General features: G+C 41.3%; 1 protein-coding gene across 9 annotated transcripts in view; it reads right to left on the bottom strand.

Annotated features, from left to right (window-relative positions):
• Positions 1-17,134, bottom strand: part of caska (calcium/calmodulin-dependent serine protein kinase a) — a 746,802-nt gene that overhangs the window by 475,115 nt on the left and 254,553 nt on the right. For all 9 annotated transcript variants that reach the window (XM_072585162.1, XM_072585159.1, XM_072585161.1 and 6 more), the window contains exons 6-9: positions 15,951-16,053; positions 2,984-3,159; positions 2,534-2,656; positions 873-956 (exon numbers count right to left, since the gene is read on the bottom strand). In XM_072585162.1, coding sequence (XP_072441263.1) covers positions 873-956; positions 2,534-2,656; positions 2,984-3,159; positions 15,951-16,053 — 486 coding nt within the window. The remainder of the gene's footprint in view (positions 1-872; positions 957-2,533; positions 2,657-2,983; positions 3,160-15,950; positions 16,054-17,134) is intronic.

Below are 17,134 nucleotides of genomic sequence, written 5' to 3' on the forward strand. Positions count from 1 at the left end.
TTTCATAATATAGAAGTGTGTCACAGTAGAAAAAAGTCTGTGTCTGGAAGTGCATTCCATACGCAAGACATGCATTATGTTCATTTAACAAGCTGCTGCAGGCATGATGGGCCAAATGGCCTCCTTCTGCACCATAATACTTCTGAGATTCTATGATTTAATAGCATATTGATAATACATTGTAGCCACCACCTATATACTTAAAAATCATTCAAAAATGTAAAAGCAAGTTGATCTTATGCATTCCTGCTGTGAATTATGCTTCTATTACTGCATGCTAATACTACTGCAGCCATTTATAATTTTATGCAGTTTACAAGTCAGCATGCACACTTTCCTATCTTGTTTGTCCTATTTCTCACTCTTGTCCTGTTTATGAAAAGTTACAATTCAAAAGTCAACTTGTCTCTTTCTTGCACAGATTCTGCACAGGAACAGGAATTGGCTATTCAACTCAGCAAGTCAATTCAATTAGGTCATGGATGATACTTCAATTCCATTTACCTGCTATTGTAGGATATTAAAAAAAACTAATTGTTAACATTTTTAGCACACCAGTACACTCAGCTTTTTGGAGAACAGAATTCCAGTTTTTCATTACACCTAGTGCTCTGTAATTTAATTTTTGAATGACCAGCTATCTGTTTCCTGCTTTTGAAAATGTGCAATGTAATACCCCATTTTGCAGCCTTACAAATAGCATCAAGAGGAATCACTTTGGATGCTGATCTGAGAAATGGGCACTACGCGTTCAGAAAATGCTTTAACTTTTCCCTGCCCTACAATATCAAAGCAAAAGTTAAGTTTTACCCAATCGAGAATGGGAACTGTGCATCCATTAAGAAAATGAATAATTAATTTTTTGATCTTACCTTCAATTTCCTTCTTGCATTAAATTTCCTTAGCTGTTCCACAGTTTCTGGGAGATGAATTTTGTATGCGTAACGATCTCGTTCCTGAAATGTATTATGAATGATTTCAAACCTGAAGTATATCACAATAAATAAATAAATAGTTCACAGCTAATTCCAATATTTTTAAGATTCTCTGCTAGTTACTCCAAGACAATACACTTCTGTTAGTCTTAATCTTTCTTCAGTTTATCAATGAAAGAGTGAAATAATATTCAAAACTCTGAAAACTAAGAAAAAACACTACTGTAAAGAATTGTTTCATATACCATACAGAAATATTGAAAAATGTAGACCACTCTGTCTTTCAAGCTTGCTCCACTAGTCAGTATGTTCATGTCTGATCACCCAACTCTCACCCTTTGATCCATTTAGCCTGAACAGCTATACCTAACTCCTTCCCTGAAACAGATAAATAGTGTTATACAGGTTGGAACCAGACCTTTTGATCCAACTCATCTGTGCCAATTAGAAATCCTGAAATGTTTTGACCTCAACCGCTTCTTGTGGCAGGGAATTTACACAGGCTCTCCATTTTGTGTGTAAAGAAATTTCTCATTTCAGTCCTAAATGGTCAACCATGTAAGCTTAGACTGTGAACCATGGCTACTCTCCTGTCACCAGAAACACTCTTCCTGTGTTTATCCTATCCATTCTGTTTGCATTTTTCATGTTTCCGTGAGATTCCCCCTCATTTTTCTGAATGCCAGTGAATACAGTCTTAAATATTGGCTCCGCCATCCCAGGAATGAGACTGGCCATATTAGATAGTTAATAACAAGTATCAAACATTAAGTCGTGATTTTAAGTTGTTCAGTTTGAATTCATTCTGCTTTAATATTACAGATATAGTAAGGCCTACATGTGCATTTAACATTAGGATTTTTGTTTTTCCATAGCTTCATGGCAGACCATGCAGTGTGTCATTTTGGAGCAATCCCTACTGCTCCCAACCCCCATCCCAATCCTCCTATTTCCTGACATCCTAATTCGCTCCACAATCTTCCTACTCACAACCCTACCACCACCCTGACCCCCTTACGCACAGGTCCTCACATCCTTTGCTCTTGCTGCCTCTGTCCCATGCCTTTGCCCACTGAGAGTGCTTGAGAAAAGTAAGTGGTGAATGAGAGGGAGAAGGAGAAGTGGAAGCATGTGGGATGGAGATTGGAATTCTGAATAGGAGAGTTGACTAGGGAAGCTTTGAGGAGCAGGAGGATCTGAGAGTCAGAGACAAGTACAAGGAGTTAGCATATAGTTTTTAAATTAAAAATGTAGCAATTTACAAATACATGGTCTTCTAATTTACATTTTTTAAAGATCAATGTCTAACAACGTAACTACAGCTTATATTGATAGTAATGGGAAAATCTGATTTGCTTAATCTAAAATTGTGTTTTTAAGAAATGCAATTACAGTGCTAAGTGAGGAATTACTATATTCTATTATTAAAAGTATGCTAAATAGATCAATTGCAAATAATCTACACATGCTAAAAAAAAGTACTTAAAAACTATCTTCCAAACACATCAATATGAATTCTACCTCCTACTTCATTAAAAGAATTGGGCTTTTCTCAACGGAAACATCAACTGCAAGTTAACAAGTTTAAGAAAATGCACCTTAAGCCAAGGATGGTTAAGTGCTTCATAAACAGTTATTCTTTCTGCAGGATCCAACATTAGCATACGACGGACCAAATCCTTTGCACTCTCCGAGATATGGACCCACTGCCTAGGGTTCATCTACATGAAAACAATTGAAAAACAGTCAAATGCATTGTAACTGTAAAATTGCAATTTCCTATCTATTGCTTCCATTCAATAGTTATATAAATATGATTCTCAATTATATTGGTAAGATGTTAGCTAATCAAAAAGTTAGAGAAAGTTACTTTTCAGAGCTGCAGAAGTAACAATACATAGTTAAGAGAGAATAAGAATTTCTGGGCACAAAAATAATGAGCATAATAATACACATGTTTAAGAGGGTATATGAAATATGTCTTATTTAAGAGGTTCGCTCAGATGTATAGGGTATATGGCAAGAGACAATTAACTATTTGCATTTACCTTATGTTTTCCTTTAATAATAGCATCAAACAATCTTTCCTTTGTTCCATAAAATGGCAAACAACCACTAAGGAGGATAAAAAGTATGACTCCACAACCCCAAACGTCGACTGGCTTTCCATATGGTTCTCTTTTGACAACTTCTGGTGCCATAAAATGTGGCGTTCCTACACGACCTAAGTGGAAACACAAAGGACAGACCAATTTTGAAAGCCATGTAATTCACACCACAAATCTACTGGAAGCAACAGGTTCAGTTTCAGTCTGTAATCACGCATATTGGTCAAAATTGGAAAATGAAGGGATATTGCATAGCTAATATTGCATGGCTCATTTATGTCCTTTCAGGAAGGAAATCCACTATGCTTATCTTTTCTGGCTTACATGTGACACCCAGACCCACAGCATGGTGGTTACTTTGTTTCTCCCCTCTGGGCAAGTTAAAAACTTAGCCTGTGCATGAACTAATATAAAAAAACAGGAGCGCATTAAAACATGAGAGCTTTATTCAAAATTCTACTCTGCTACTTTTATCCTGACATTACCGTTTTGACTTCTGTTACAAAGTTGAAGGCACGCACTGTACCTTTAAGAGAGTGAATGCTGTTCTGAACTGATAGATTATAAGCACCTGTGTGATATGATTAGATGGCAGTCTCAGTATACTGGAAAACTGAAAATATGTAACATTTGGCTGTGAAATTGAGAACGTTTATAGCCTTAAAAACTTGTCATAGTCATAGAGTCATAATCATATATATTTAGACTAAAATGTAATTTTGAATTATAGTACACATTTGCTGCACACTAGAAAATAGACAGGCAGGGAGGGCAAGACAATTAAGAACATTTGCCTTAACATTAGTGAATCTGTATAAACAGGGCACCAAGTGATAACATTCATGGCTGTGCCTTTGTGATACTAATAACCACGTTTGATTCTGAACTTGAAACAAAACTCTGTATCAATTAACTTCTGTCCCGACCTACTGTCCTTCACTTTTATGTCTAGTTCAGAACATGCAGTGCTTTTGTTAACTTTTTGTGCTTGTGACAGTACAGCCTTTGTAAACTTGCATATAAAGATAGTCTTTTTTAACTAGTACGACAGAGTAGCCTGCCAGAGCTCTTGAAGAGCTGATGTGCTACTCTCCTGGGTTATTAGAATCCAGTTCATTTAGCTTATAGGTATCAGTGTTATGTTGTAACAGTGATGCTATTCGTAAATGAAGGGGATGAATAAAGTTAAGCTTAGCTGTCTGAAAGAGTGTTTTTTTACATCCCAGACTACCAAAGGTATGATCTCCGGGATGAACTAAGAGAGGCTTACAGGTTGAGTCCATAAGGAATTCCTTGGATCGTCTCAAATCTGTACTTTATCAATTTGGCGCTGTGAGCAGGGTTTCAACAAGGGATACGTTTGAGTGAAACTGGAAGAGGAGTTTCACTTAAGGGTAGGACTTGAGACCAATGGGTCCACAAGGTAAGATTATACCTCGATTGCTCTCGGTCCGCATCTTTGTATAATGCTTCCTCTATTTCACTCTCATGGTACTCTGATGGGACCCTAAATGAGATCATTTAAATAAGTACTAAAAACAGAAACTGTCAGGGTTTCAGAATATCGAGAATGTACATTAGTCTTGTTGTTTTCGTTGTCGGGTTGTTATCCTCTAAAATGCTCATATGTGTGTGCGTGCGTGTGTCTGTGTGTGGGAGAGCGGGACACAGACAGACGAATACTCAGCACTGATTCCCTGCTGCTTGCAGGAAGTTTAACCCTTTGAGATCCGGTTTGGATGCACATTTGCTTGTTGGTCAGTGAACCTTTGTGTTTTGTGGGGTTGGAGCCCCTGTAGATCAGTAATTTTGTGAAGATTTAAAGTAAGTAGGATAAATATGGGTGCGACCCTAAATGGAAGACAAATGCCCCCGAACAGAAATAATAAGTCTGTATCCTAATTATGAGGAACAATTAAGGAGAATATCGACCGCAGCTGCTCAACAGAATAAGCATTCACCTCTAGGAGGCACACATGATTTAAATCTACTCATTAAAATTGAACAAGGGATTTGGGAAAAAATAAAGTGAAGTAAGCAGAAAGATGCCATATCAGCGTGGAAAAAAAGTAGCTAGGGAAAAATGGGAAAAACCCATGCAATCGTCATGGAGACAAAACTGTTTTAAAGGGGAATTAGTCCATTAGCTGAGGAAGGATCTGAACCAAATTGGACGGAACTAAAACGCAAATGTGAAACACATGATTTAGAAGCAGAATTGGAATTGGTTAAAGAGAAAACAAAGAAAATGAAAGATTCAGAACCTACGCTGAAATGTCAGGGGCCGAAAAGAAAAGGGAAACTGGTGAATAAACAACAGACTGCAGTTGCAGCCGCGGAAGATGTGACTGACAACAAAGACTGTTCCTTATACCCAACTCTCCCTTCTCCCAAAGACCCATTACTAAAGAATCCTGATCCATCCGCGGATGAGAAATGGGACACTGATTTGGAGGAGGAAATATTTTATGCCTCCCATCCTGTCAGCCGTCCTCCTCCGGTTCCCGCCTCCAAACTCACCCACAGTATGGCCAAGGTGAACACGCTTCATAAAACAAAAAGTTGCCTGAACTTCTCTCCCTACTCAGAGGACGAACGTGCCAAGGCCTATGCCCTTCCCCCAACTGAATAAGGATTTGGCTTACCACGAACCCATTGCCCACCTCAATAGGAGCCAATTAAACTTAAAACGTGGAAGGAACAGTGAAGGGACTCCTTTGATTTCCACTGCCCCTGTACTAATATGTCCCAAAGACATTGATGGATTGCAATCAAAGTTTCAGGACCTTAATATCAGTCCTTGCATTCACCCTGATGTGGGAGAGCCAAAGAGAAATTTCCCAAATAGAAGAGTCCCTAACCCACAGGTCCTGAATTCGGGACAAACCCAATTTGTGGATCTTTATCAACTATAGAAACCTTATGAACACTCAAGCATCATCAATAAGACTCCAGATTATGGAAAGAATCCTGAGGGATTTGTTAATTACATTAATAGGACTAGGACCATTTATAATGCTGCCTCCCAAGACCGATTTCAACTCATAGAATGCACCCTTTCCCCTGAAAAATGAGCTGAGTTCTTAGAAATTTTACAATGTAATAACCATGCCCAGCTTATAGTCCGGCATGACACCAAACCTAACAGATCAGATTGGATTATTACCTGTCTCTGCCAAGCAGTGCGTCGTGCAGTTGATGTGGGTAAAGTCTTAACATGTAAACCCAGCTCGGGCGAAGGGGCTGAGGAGTTCCTTGTCTGTTTTAAGGAATGCTACGGCATTTACGCTGGTGATGCGAACACAAGTGCGATCACCCCAATTTAATGCCCTATGTATGATTGTCTTACCTGATCGGGTACAGAAAGCTATTAAAACCCACAACATCCACTGGCAAGATGCCAAGGTTGCACAATTCAGCCGAGAGGTTTGTGACTTCTGGGAACTAAAGGATCCCAACAGTAAGGCTACCATTGGCAAGGTCAAGACAGAAACTTGTCCAAACTACAGGGGCTAAACCTAAACCCAGGATTCAAAACAGACCTTTCTGTCCACAAGGTCAGTCAGGCTATCAAATGGAACCCTCATACTGTCATCCAGTATACCAGGACAGTAGCACTGGTACCGTGTATTCACAACATCCCAATGGACCTTGAGGTGCTCCGATGTATTGTCCCCAACAATTGTCTATGATGCCCCTTACTCCCCATACATCCTCTCACTACTCTTCACCGTCTCCCCACCCCCTAAGAGTCCCCCAACATTTACATGTTTGTTTCAATTGTAATCAACCAGGACATTAGTCCAAGAACTGCCCTTTCCCAAAGCAAACCCCCGGTTGATCATCGGAGTGGAAGCAGCTGGCAACCCCTTGGTTATCCTACCCAGGGACCTCAGCTGGTTGCCCCTTTTAGATCACAAAACCTTTTTCCATCCTTGACAGCTGTTCTCGCCCAGCAATATGACTCCTCTTGGTGCTCTGTTGCCTATTATTCCACTAAACTTGACCCTGTTGCTCAGGTTATGCCTTCTTGCACCCAGATTCTCCCTGCCATCCATATTATGATAATGACTGCCTCAAATATAACTTTATATCAAAATGTAGAAGTCTGTACATCCCATTCTGTGGCATCCTTGCTTACCTCTAAACATATCAAACTTCACTGTGGCTCATCTAAGTCACTATGAGATTTCATTACTTCAGAATCGGCTTTTCTCCTTTAAATACTGCTCGAACATTAACCCCGCTACATTCCTGTGGGAAGAACCTCTTGAATTACTTGACCCTCCCCACGAATGTGTTCTCATAAACGACCTTGTTACTAAACCACATCCTGATTACAGATCAGACTCTTGTTAACCCAGACCTTACACTTTATGTCGATGGTTCTTCTTCTATCTCTCCAGAGGGCAAACACACGGCAGGATATGCAACTGACGCTTTGTCCCATACAATAGAAGCTTATTCTGTCGAACCATCCTGTTCCGCCCAACAAGCTGAACTCCTTGCTCTCACCTGTGCCTGTGTACTTGCTGAGGAAAGTCAGCTAATATCTATAATGATTCCTGCTACGTTTTTGGATGTGCCCATGATTTTTGTCAACTCTGGCAGCAGTGCGGCTTCCTTACCTCACCAGGAACCCCTATCCTCAATGCTGCCTATGTTGCTAATCTCCTCAGTGCTATTCAACTTCCCTCTCAATTGGCAATTATCTAATGTTCTGCTCACTCCTCTGATGCTCACGATGTCACGAAAGGCAATAATACCGCAGATGTGGCTGCTAAGAAAGCAATTTTTGAGCAAAACTACATGGTTACTCAAATGACGAATAGGAAACCAAAGGGAGACTCTCCCATTTCCTCTTCTGGCACCCCGACCACGCCTGACCTAGAGCAAATATGCCCATAGGGGGACGCCCCTGATGAGGAAAGACAAAGATGGATGAACCATGGTTGTTGTGTAAATAGTTACAATAAGCTTTGGGTTACGCTGGTAGGATAGGCATGTCTGCCCGATTCACTTTTACCTATTCTAGTTGATTATGTTCATGTTCATATGCATATGCACGTAGGTAAGGAGGGAATGGTGGACAGAATTCTCCATAATTGGTGGAATCCCCACTTTCAAGAAAAGGCAAAACAAGCAGCTGCAAACTGCCTAATTTGTCAAAAGCATAATCACAAGAAAGGAGTAAAGTGTCCACCAGGTGAAACTCCTTTGCAGTGCACCTTTTGATAATACCCAGTTAGATTTTATAGTTACCTAGATGCCATTGTTATAAGTATTGCTTAGTGATAATCGATGCATTTAGTAAACAGATTGAAGCTTATCCCTGTACTGACTACATAGAATTTTACAAGTAGTTGTTGCTATTAAGGAAATCATACGCAGATATGGAATACCAGTAACGGTCTCTTCCGCTAATGGCCACTATTCCTGTGTGGAGCTAAACATGATACTTTGTAAGAGTTTGAATACGAATCAAAAATTCTATTGTGCCAACCATCCCCAAGCAGTGGGAATTGTAGAAAAAGCCAATGGTACCTTAAAAGGTCAGCTAAGCAGGTTGATAGAAGAAACAGGCCTTAATTGGCTGCAAGTACTCCCAATTGCCCTTCTTAACATGAGAACCATGACACAGAAAAAGACGGGATTCTTGGCGGCTGAACCGATATACAGACAGCCCCTGAGGACTCCCTGGTCTGCACCATTAACTGCCCAACACCCTGTTGATGTGCACGTCATGGCAGAAGAGATGCACAAGTACCTGATTAAGCTAACCAAAGCATTACAGTCTTATCATCAACAGGTCAAAGAAGCCGTTCAAATACCAGGGAAGGAAGAAGAAAGCGCTCCAACGTTTAAAGACATTAAGCCTGGTGACGACGTACTATTGAAAGACTTTAATTGTGAAAAATTGGGTCCCGGCTGGAAAGGCCCTTATCAAGTTCTTTTGACAACTGAAACTGCAGTAAAGATAGAAGGACACTCAACATGGTCTACAAAGGACATTGCAAGCTTGTATCCCCCTCACAGTCTTAGTGTTAGTACTGATACAGGCATCCAATGAAAACCTAACCCAAGCACATGCGCCCAGATGTAACCAACCCATCTGTGATATCTCAGACTGGCTAAAACTCCAACGTGACTGTATAAATAAAACCCGTACTGATACCATTCGAAGTCATGAATGCAACTGTCCAGATGAAACTCACTTAAACTACTCACATAGTGTATCCAAACATAACTCTCGACTTTATTGTCATCCTCGCAACACTTATATGCCAGTCATCATGAGATGGCACAATTCAATAACCTCATCCACTCCATCAACCAAAAACCGTTACTTTGAAATGTTTGTCTGTTCCCCTCTCAAAATGAACCGCACAGATTGCGATATTGAGCACACAGTACTGAAATCACCAAACCCTAAGGCACCTATTGCCATGAGACTGACTACCTATACCTTCTCGATGGAATCCTCTCCTATCCAACCTACCGCCACTGACAGAAATATCTTTACATGTTTCCTGTATTCAGTAGCTACTGTAATTAACAAGACAAGCTGAAAAGGTGAAGAAAGACCAAAAAATACTTTGCCCTCCCAATCCTCCTTCTGTTACTAATTAGATTAGATTAGATTACTTACAGTGTGGAAACAGGCCCTTTGGCCCAACAAGCCCACACCGCCCCGCCGAAGCGCAACCCACCCATACCTCTACATCTACCCCTTACCTAACACTACGGGCAATTTAGCATGGCCAATTCACCTGACCTGCACATCTTTGGAGTGTGGGAGGAAACCGGAGCACCCAGAGGAAACCCACGCAGACACGGGGAGTATGTGCAAACTCCACACAGAGAGTCGCCTGAGGCGGGAATTGAACCTGGGTCTCTGGCGCTGTGAGGCAGCAGTGCTAACCACTGTGCCACCCATGTTTCTTTATTCAAGCTAATCCCCCTGATCCATGTATTATCTGCTCACCCTTCTATCATTCTGATGTACAGTGTATAAATAGGACTCACCCACTTATGCAATCCCTCATTTGTGATGAAAAAACCTATTCGGTAGAAGAAGCACGCTGCAGTGTGAAGTGCACTAACCTAAAGGATTCAACGTTGATGCTGTTCAGTTGATAGAATGGTGCATTGAAAGACTTTCCGGTACCCACAATATGGGGCAAGTGAAATAAAACTACGTAAAAATATGATCAAAATATCAAAAATATTATCTCCATCCATTAATACACTTGGACAACTGAACGTTTGATAGCACCCACTGTTTACAAGATTCACCTCTCGCTCCTAGTGGACTAGTCATTCATTCACAGAAGTATACCCCTGGAACTCCTTTTAGCCCTCACTGGCAATGCAAAAACAAAGCCTACCCATATTTACTCAATGCCTGGTAAGGACATTGTGCCCTAGTATACACCTTACCACTTTTTATCCTCCACCATGAAGTAACTGAAATAGATGGTGAATGGAACGCCCACCAACGTATGAATCAATACAGAACAAAAGTAGAGGAAAACAAAACGACTTACACAACTTCTTCCATCAACACAGCTGGTGGTCCAGGTTGTTCCGAGATTTTATTCCTGGCTGGGGTGTTGAGATGGCCCTAGATCAGATAAGTGACCTTGCGTATGACATCAAAAAACTTTCCAACTCAACTGCCCATGCTTTGAAGCTGGCGAACAAAGAGTTACAGGAGACCCAGATGGTGACGGTTCAGAATCAGCTAGTGCTAGATCTCCTCCTTGCTAAAGGAGGCGGCGCTTAATTGATAAAGTACAGATTTGAGACAGTCCAGGGAATTCCCTATAAACTCAACCTGTAAACCTCTCTGAGTTCATCCTGGAAATCGTACCTTTGGTAGTTTGGAATAAAAAAAAACTTATACACAGGTTAGCTTAATTTTAATCATCCCCTTCATTTACAAATAGCATCACTGTTACAACATAACACTGATACCTATAAGCTAAATGAGTTGGGTTCTAATAACCCAGGAGAGTAGAACATCAGCACTTCAAGAGCCCTGGCAGGCTACTCCATCGTACTATCTCAAACAGACTATCTTTATACACAAGTTTACAAAGGCTGTACTGTCACAAGCACAAAATGTTAACAAGAGCACTGCATGTTCTGAACTAAACAGCTAATAGGGAAGGACAGTAATTCAGGACAGACGTTAATTGATACAGAGTTTTGTTTCAAGTTCAGAATCAAATATTGTTATTCATTTCACAAAGGAACAGCCATGAATGTTATCACTTGGTGCCCTGTTTATACAGATTCACTGATGTTAAGGCAAATGTTCTTAATTGTCTTACCCTCCCTGCCTGTCTATTTCCTAGTCTACAGCAAATGTGTACTATAATTCAAAATTACATCGTAGTCTAAATGTTTATGGACAGATTTTTAAGGCTATAAACGTTCTCAAAATGGATATCAGAGTTGGTTGCCGTACTGACCATTTGAATTTAACTAATCAGTTTAAATTATCCCCCAGGATACTAAATCCCAAACGACTTCGAATTTATTGTTTTGCCAACATTGAACCAGACAGTCTGATGTTGGGGGTATGAAAATGCAGGCACTTTGAAAATTGTAGGCACAATTGCCGTTGAAAGAGACCCAAAAAATCAGGAACACTCTCTATCAAACGTGCCTCTTCATATAAAACATACATATAGTAAAAAGAAAGATGATGACCCAGGGAGATCTTCAGCCGGAAGAAGAAAGACACCGAAGATGACAGCCACGTGTGGTTTTGAAATTAAGTTGATGTAATTTTAATACACGTCTTATTGGAACAGTACATTGTTATAGAGTTGGAAGCAGGTAATAAGCAGTTAAGAGAAAGGGGGGCTCAGAATTGTGAATAGTTGTTTAATATTCACTTTTAGAGTTAAAGAATAAATTGATGTTATTTTCTTTAAATAGTGGAATTTGGGAGTTCACTAATATATAAAACAGATTACAAGGCAAGGTGAGCTTTTCCGGGTGTTTGGCTTAGTTAACAGAAGGGTTCACTGTCGTGTCGTAACAGTTTATACAGGACTAAAGCATCTGTTAAAATAGCAGGGGGGAGAAATTCTTTGGGAAAAATGTTGATGAATGAGAATCCCACACTATAAATTCAACAGCTGGCTTCTTAACATATATGAATTTACTCGATTTGTGATTATCTTAAGGGATTATCTCTATTGATTGTGGAAAAATCTGGGACATGGTTTATTTGTATTAGAAGACAACTTTATAGTTTTAGCAATTAAAATATTGCAGTGAGAGCAATGAGAAAGCTAACAAGGGAGGTGGGACCTGGGCAAGAGCCTATACTGGCGGGAGGAGTGGAATGGGAACAGAAAAAGAGTTGCAAGAGACAGTGGGATTGGGAAAGGAACTGAGGGGAGGAAGGATTGGTGGAATCCAAGAGAAGCAATGGATGTGACCTGGAAGCCACGAGAGATGGACAATGAGTCTGGTCTCTGGTCCAGTCACAGAAAAACAGGGAGACAATTTGTTGATAGATATTTTTTCTCATTAGAGATAAAATACCTGAGTTTTGAAATATAATGATATGATTTAATAGAGAAAGTGTGAAAGACACCAGGAGAGAGCGCGTACAAGAAAAAGTGCGAGAGGGCGAAGGTGAATGAGATAACACACAAGAAAGCAAAGAAATGCACAGGAAAGTGAGTGTGCGGGGGAGCTGGCGACGGGGAGCCAGCGACAGGGAATGGGCAAGAGGAAGTGCGAGATGGGGAGTGCGCGCGAGGGGGCAGGTGACCTGGAACACGTGAGAGAGAGGGCGAGGGAGGGGACTGGCAACGGGGAGTGGGCGAACCAGAGTGCAGGTGAGGGAGGGGGCTGGCGATAGGGAATAGGCGACCTGGAGCAGGCGAGGAGGCGGGTGACCCGGAGCGGGCGAGGGGGAGGGCTGGCGAGGTTGGAGATGGGGAGCGGGCGGGCAACAGAGTGCGTGGTGGGGGTGGCAAGGGAGAGGGCTAGCCATGGGGAGCGGGCAATGGGGAGCTGGCAACAGGGAGCGGGTAACGGGGGGGGGGCGCTGGTGATGGAGGGGGAGGTAATGGGGCACGTTTGCGACGGGGAGCGCAAGAAAGCCGGCAGGCGACAGGGAGTTGGCGACAGGGAGCGGTAGAGACAGAGTCACCAAGGGAGTGCGAGCGCGCGTGAGAGACAGACACCCAGGAAGTGCAAGCGCACGTAAGAGATAGACATCCAGGGAGTGCGAGCGCGCATGAGACACAGACATCCAGGGTGTGAGAGCGTGCGCGTGAGACGTGCCATGGGAGAGCATGCGTGCGTGAGAGATGCTCTGAAGGAGAGTGCTGCGAGACGCGCACCGAGAGAGAGCACACGTGAGCAAGACACACACAGAGGGAAAGCGCATGCAAGAGGAACACAGCGAGTGAGAGAGAGCATGAGAAGGGCACACTGGGGGAGTGAAAGCACAAGAGGGTTACGCTAAGCGAGAGTGCGCACGAGACACAGCGAGGGAGAGACAGCACGCGCGAGAGAGACACTGAGGGAGACAGAGCATTTTGTGAACAGTCTAATTATGGAAACTTGTTGTTCCTTCCATCTACTTTTGCAAAGACATCTCAAATGTACTCGAACCTTCATGAGGCTTCAAGCTCTCCAATTAACAAAAGGTGACGTTGGGTCAGATTTCTCCTAATTGTGATTTTCTTACACATGGAGATTTCAATCTTAAAAACACTCTCATTCTTGGTCTCTTTCTCTACTTGTGTGTTTTTCTCTCTCTGGCTCTGTGTATGTCTCTCTCTCTCTCGCGCTCGCTTGCTTGCTTGCTTGCTTGCTCTATGTCCTGCACATACTCATGTTGCGTGTCTCTCTCACGCACTCTGTCTCTTGCGTGTTGTGTATGTCTCGCATGCTTGCTTCCTTTCTTCCCGTCTCGCATGCTGGCTCTCACTCTCAGGGTCTCTCTCGCTTGCTTTTTTCCCCCTTCTGTGTCTCACCTGCTCTCTCCAGCACCCATTCTCACCTTCTTTAGTGTGCATTTGTCCCCTCTCAATTTCATGCAGACTCCAACTCTCTCTCTCTCCCTTTGTGACTCAGTGTGTCTCCCTGTGTCTGCTTCTCCCTGGCTCCCTCTGTCGCTTTCTCTGTCTCCCTTGCTCTGGCGCACATTTTTGCCTTCTCTTGCTGTGTCTCACTCATGCTGTGTGCACATCTCTCTCTTGCGCGCACTTGTATCTTTCAAGGGAGAGAGGAGACACACTGAGGGAGACAGCTAGTGCGCATGTGACACACCGAGGGAGAGAGAGAGAGAGCATGTGAGACACACACACATAGCGTGCGCAAGAGAATGTGGGTGAGAGACACACTGAGGGAGAGGGAGTGCGCGCAGTGTGTGCGTTTGTGTGCGAGACAGAGAGCCACACAGAAGGGAGGGGGAGGAAAACGCACGGACCCAAAGACAGAGAAAGAGAGTGTTTTAAAATTGAAATCTCCATGTGTAAGAAAATTACAGCTAGGAGAAATGACTCCAAGTGGGAATCCTGGAAACACAGTTTGTTGAATGGGGAGCTTACAGCCTCAGGAAGGTTCGAGTACATTTGAGGAGATATCCTGGCAAAAGTAGATGGAAGGAACAACAATTTTCCTACAATTGGATCATTCACAAAATACCCAAACGAAGAGACTACTCTTTCAAGTTTTGCTAAGTATCTAACTTGGGGGTACAAAACTAATGGTGTCGAAGAAAACTGGATTTAAAACATTCAGTTTAAAGTAGAAGAAAGAATATTGACTGTACTTTTAATATCTTTAACATAACTATCTATTTAAGGTAGAGTGTGGGTTTTAGATTTCATTTTCTTTGATTTTTATGTATTATAGAATCATGCAGTGCAAAAAGAGACCTTTCAGCCAGTCTGTACCACCAAAGCTACACCAAATCCCAATTTTCAGCACTTGGCCCACAGCCTTGAACGTTATGACACTGCAAGGACTTATCCATGCATTTTTGTCAAGGTTATTAGGTTATGCATCTCTACTATCCTCCCAGGTAGTGCATTCCTGAACCCCACCTCTCTGTGGATGAGAATGTTTCCATCAATTCCCCTCTGCATCCTGCCTCTCACCTTAAAAGTGTGTTTCTTTATTACTCACCCCTCAATTAATGGGACCAGCTGCTCTCCAGCGTTGGCAAGGTTAAATTTCACCTTCCACTGATCTGCCCATCTGATCAATCTGTTTATATTCTTCTGTAACCCGAGACCTTTTTCCTGTCAACCACTTGACCAAATTGTGTCATCTGCAAACTTATCTATCACCAACCCCCACATATTCATTTACATTGTTTATATATATCACGAACAATAGTAACATTATATTATTTTAAACCTGAAGCATTTGGAATAATTATTTTAACTAAATACCAGAGATTCTGATTACATTTCTGGTTGATATTGAGATCATTACATAGGAAGAAGTCTTGTTACAAATGTGTAGGCCTTTAGTGAAACCAAATCTGGAGCACTGTGCATGGTGTCTATCAAAGGATATACTTGGCTTGAAGGGGAAACCAATTTCACTGGATTGGTTCTTGAGAGGAAAAGTTTATCCTTAGATGAGAGGTTACATCTGCCCCATAGCCTTTACTTATTATGCACTAAGGAAGTTACTGTTGTAATATACATCAGTGCTGTGACACAGTGATATTCCAAATTCCAATTTAATTTCAAACTGATATATGAAAGTCTTAAATGAAAAGTGATCAACCTACAAGGTTAATTTTGCTTCTTTCTCCACAGAGGCTTCCAGTCCAAATACGTTTTGTTTTAATTTCCAAACTTTCAACAGCTGCAGTACTTTTACTTCTGTGTCTTTAGAAGAAAATGGATCTTACCTCCAGCAACAAGCCCAGATTCTCCTAATTGAATGGCCACTCCAAATCCACCGAGTTTCACAGGCGCTGAATTTTCCTTCGAAGCAAGTAACACACAATGTGGCTGCATGGGAAGGAAAACATTGAGTAGCTTGTGTAAGAATAAAACTGCTATGGATAAAACTAAAACTGTCCATCTTTTGTAATTTATTAGAAGAAAAAGGTGAAACTACTGGAGTCAAAACTTTGACATACTTTATTGTATTGCTAATCTAAAGACACATTGCAACTTGCAATTCATAGTCATTATTACAATCAAATTAAGCACAAGTGGAGCAGCTGTAATCTCAAATTAAAAAAAAAGATATCAGTGTTTTTAGTGGTGCTACTCAGTCCAAATGCTGTATGCGTTAATGCTTAAAAATGGAGAAGTTTAGTCTGGGAACACACTTGTTCAGTGGTAATTCCATAGAATTCAGTATCAAAAATTTTCATTCTTTCAGTTAACTAACTCTCTGTATTCATCTGCTGTCCTCCGTACTGTCACTGAAAAGATGCTTCTATGCAAAATACCAGCACTTTTGACCATATAATGTATGGCCATAGGAATACAAAGGAGTGTATGCTTATTATGTATATTTATGTATCACGTAAGCAAATATATAGTTCAAAAGAATACACAAAGTCTGTCCTGAAACGGCACTGTCCATAAGTATATCCAAGATTTAATGAAAATATTTAAAATATAAGCATCCAAGAACCTAATGAGCACTTAAACATGGAAACATCCAGTCCAGAACCACTTTGCCAATTACCTTTTTCACCCATTATCATTTAAAGAACTGAATGCTAAGCTCTGGAAACCAAGTCAACAGTGAAACATCATTCTGGGCTGCTTTCTTAAATGTAGAAATTGTATATTAAAAAATTATGAATGGGCATTTTCTTTTTAAATATAAATCAAGGCTTGAGTCCAAAACCACCATTGGCTCCTGCTGTGGAATATCTTTTTACTTAAAACTAATGGTGTCAAGAATAAACTCCAGTAACACATGTAACAAAACTTAGTTCTTTTGGCTCCTAAACAAAAAAGGGAAGTAGCACCCCAGACAATACATAACAAATCAGAAGCATTTTGCAATATTATATTGGTCTAGTTCCAACTATGTACTATACCCTGCAGCTGGTTGATTAGCTCAATTTGT

The sequence above is a fragment of the Chiloscyllium punctatum genome, chromosome 15, assembly GCF_047496795.1.
Source record: "Chiloscyllium punctatum isolate Juve2018m chromosome 15, sChiPun1.3, whole genome shotgun sequence".
NCBI lineage: Eukaryota > Metazoa > Chordata > Chondrichthyes > Orectolobiformes > Hemiscylliidae > Chiloscyllium > Chiloscyllium punctatum.